Genomic DNA, 830 nt, shown 5'->3' on the forward strand with positions numbered 1-830 from the left:
AGCCTCATTTCACTAATTTGATATGAATATATCAGGCGCATCGATTTTTCGCCGTCCTCTGTGCACAGTAAGGCCGCCGTTGATTATACGATCACACGGCTTTACACCGTCCAAAGCGAATGGTGAAAAATCGAAGAGTCTGAAACGAGGCACAGTAATAATAACAATAAAATCATCGAATATTCTAATTGAGCTGACGTGTGTTGAATTTCAGCAAATAACACGTTTCTTACTTTGACGTCTCTTTTCGCAGATAAATTAAAAGCAGAGATGGCCATCCACGTGCACCTGGACACCCTCAAGCGCGTGGAAATTTTTCAGAACACCGAAGCTGGATTCCTCTGCGAGCTCGTCCTCCACCTTCGACCTGTGCTTTTCTCTCCCGGCGACTATATCTGCAGAAAAGGTAACTCTTGTAACACAGAAGAAGAGTAATCAGATTGTATAATAGTGAGTATAACATCCAAAACAGATGGCTACAAGATTCAAGGGCAGACGTCTGTAATTCAGGTCATAAGTATGGCAGATTGATTACAGCCAATAGTTAAACTGTCATTAAACTTTTTTTCAGTAAACCGAGGCGCTACAGTCTAAGATATTTTTTTAGCTAAACTTTAAAGGCTGCAAGCACCATTTTCCCCAGACCTCATACATTAAAACAAGTGGTAGAAATCCATTAGTTATGAACAGAGTTTTGGAAAATAGTAGATAGTGTATAAATAGTTAATGAAGATACAAATGAAGGAGTTCAGGATTTCCATCTTAGGACGAGAGCCCATGCGTAATTGAACATCTACCTATATCTACTAATTTCTATAAATTTCTATAAA

At 38.9% G+C, this 830-nt stretch overlaps 1 protein-coding gene across 1 annotated transcript in view; it reads left to right on the top strand.

Moving 5' to 3' along the window:
- The window catches only part of LOC119586599 (cyclic nucleotide-gated cation channel alpha-3-like), a 14,104-nt gene that overhangs the window by 7,541 nt on the left and 5,733 nt on the right, over positions 1-830 (top strand). The window contains exon 2 of the mRNA XM_037935349.1: positions 254-406. Coding sequence (XP_037791277.1) covers positions 254-406 — 153 coding nt within the window. The remainder of the gene's footprint in view (positions 1-253; positions 407-830) is intronic.

The sequence above is a fragment of the Penaeus monodon genome, chromosome 21, assembly GCF_015228065.2.
Source record: "Penaeus monodon isolate SGIC_2016 chromosome 21, NSTDA_Pmon_1, whole genome shotgun sequence".
NCBI lineage: Eukaryota > Metazoa > Arthropoda > Malacostraca > Decapoda > Penaeidae > Penaeus > Penaeus monodon.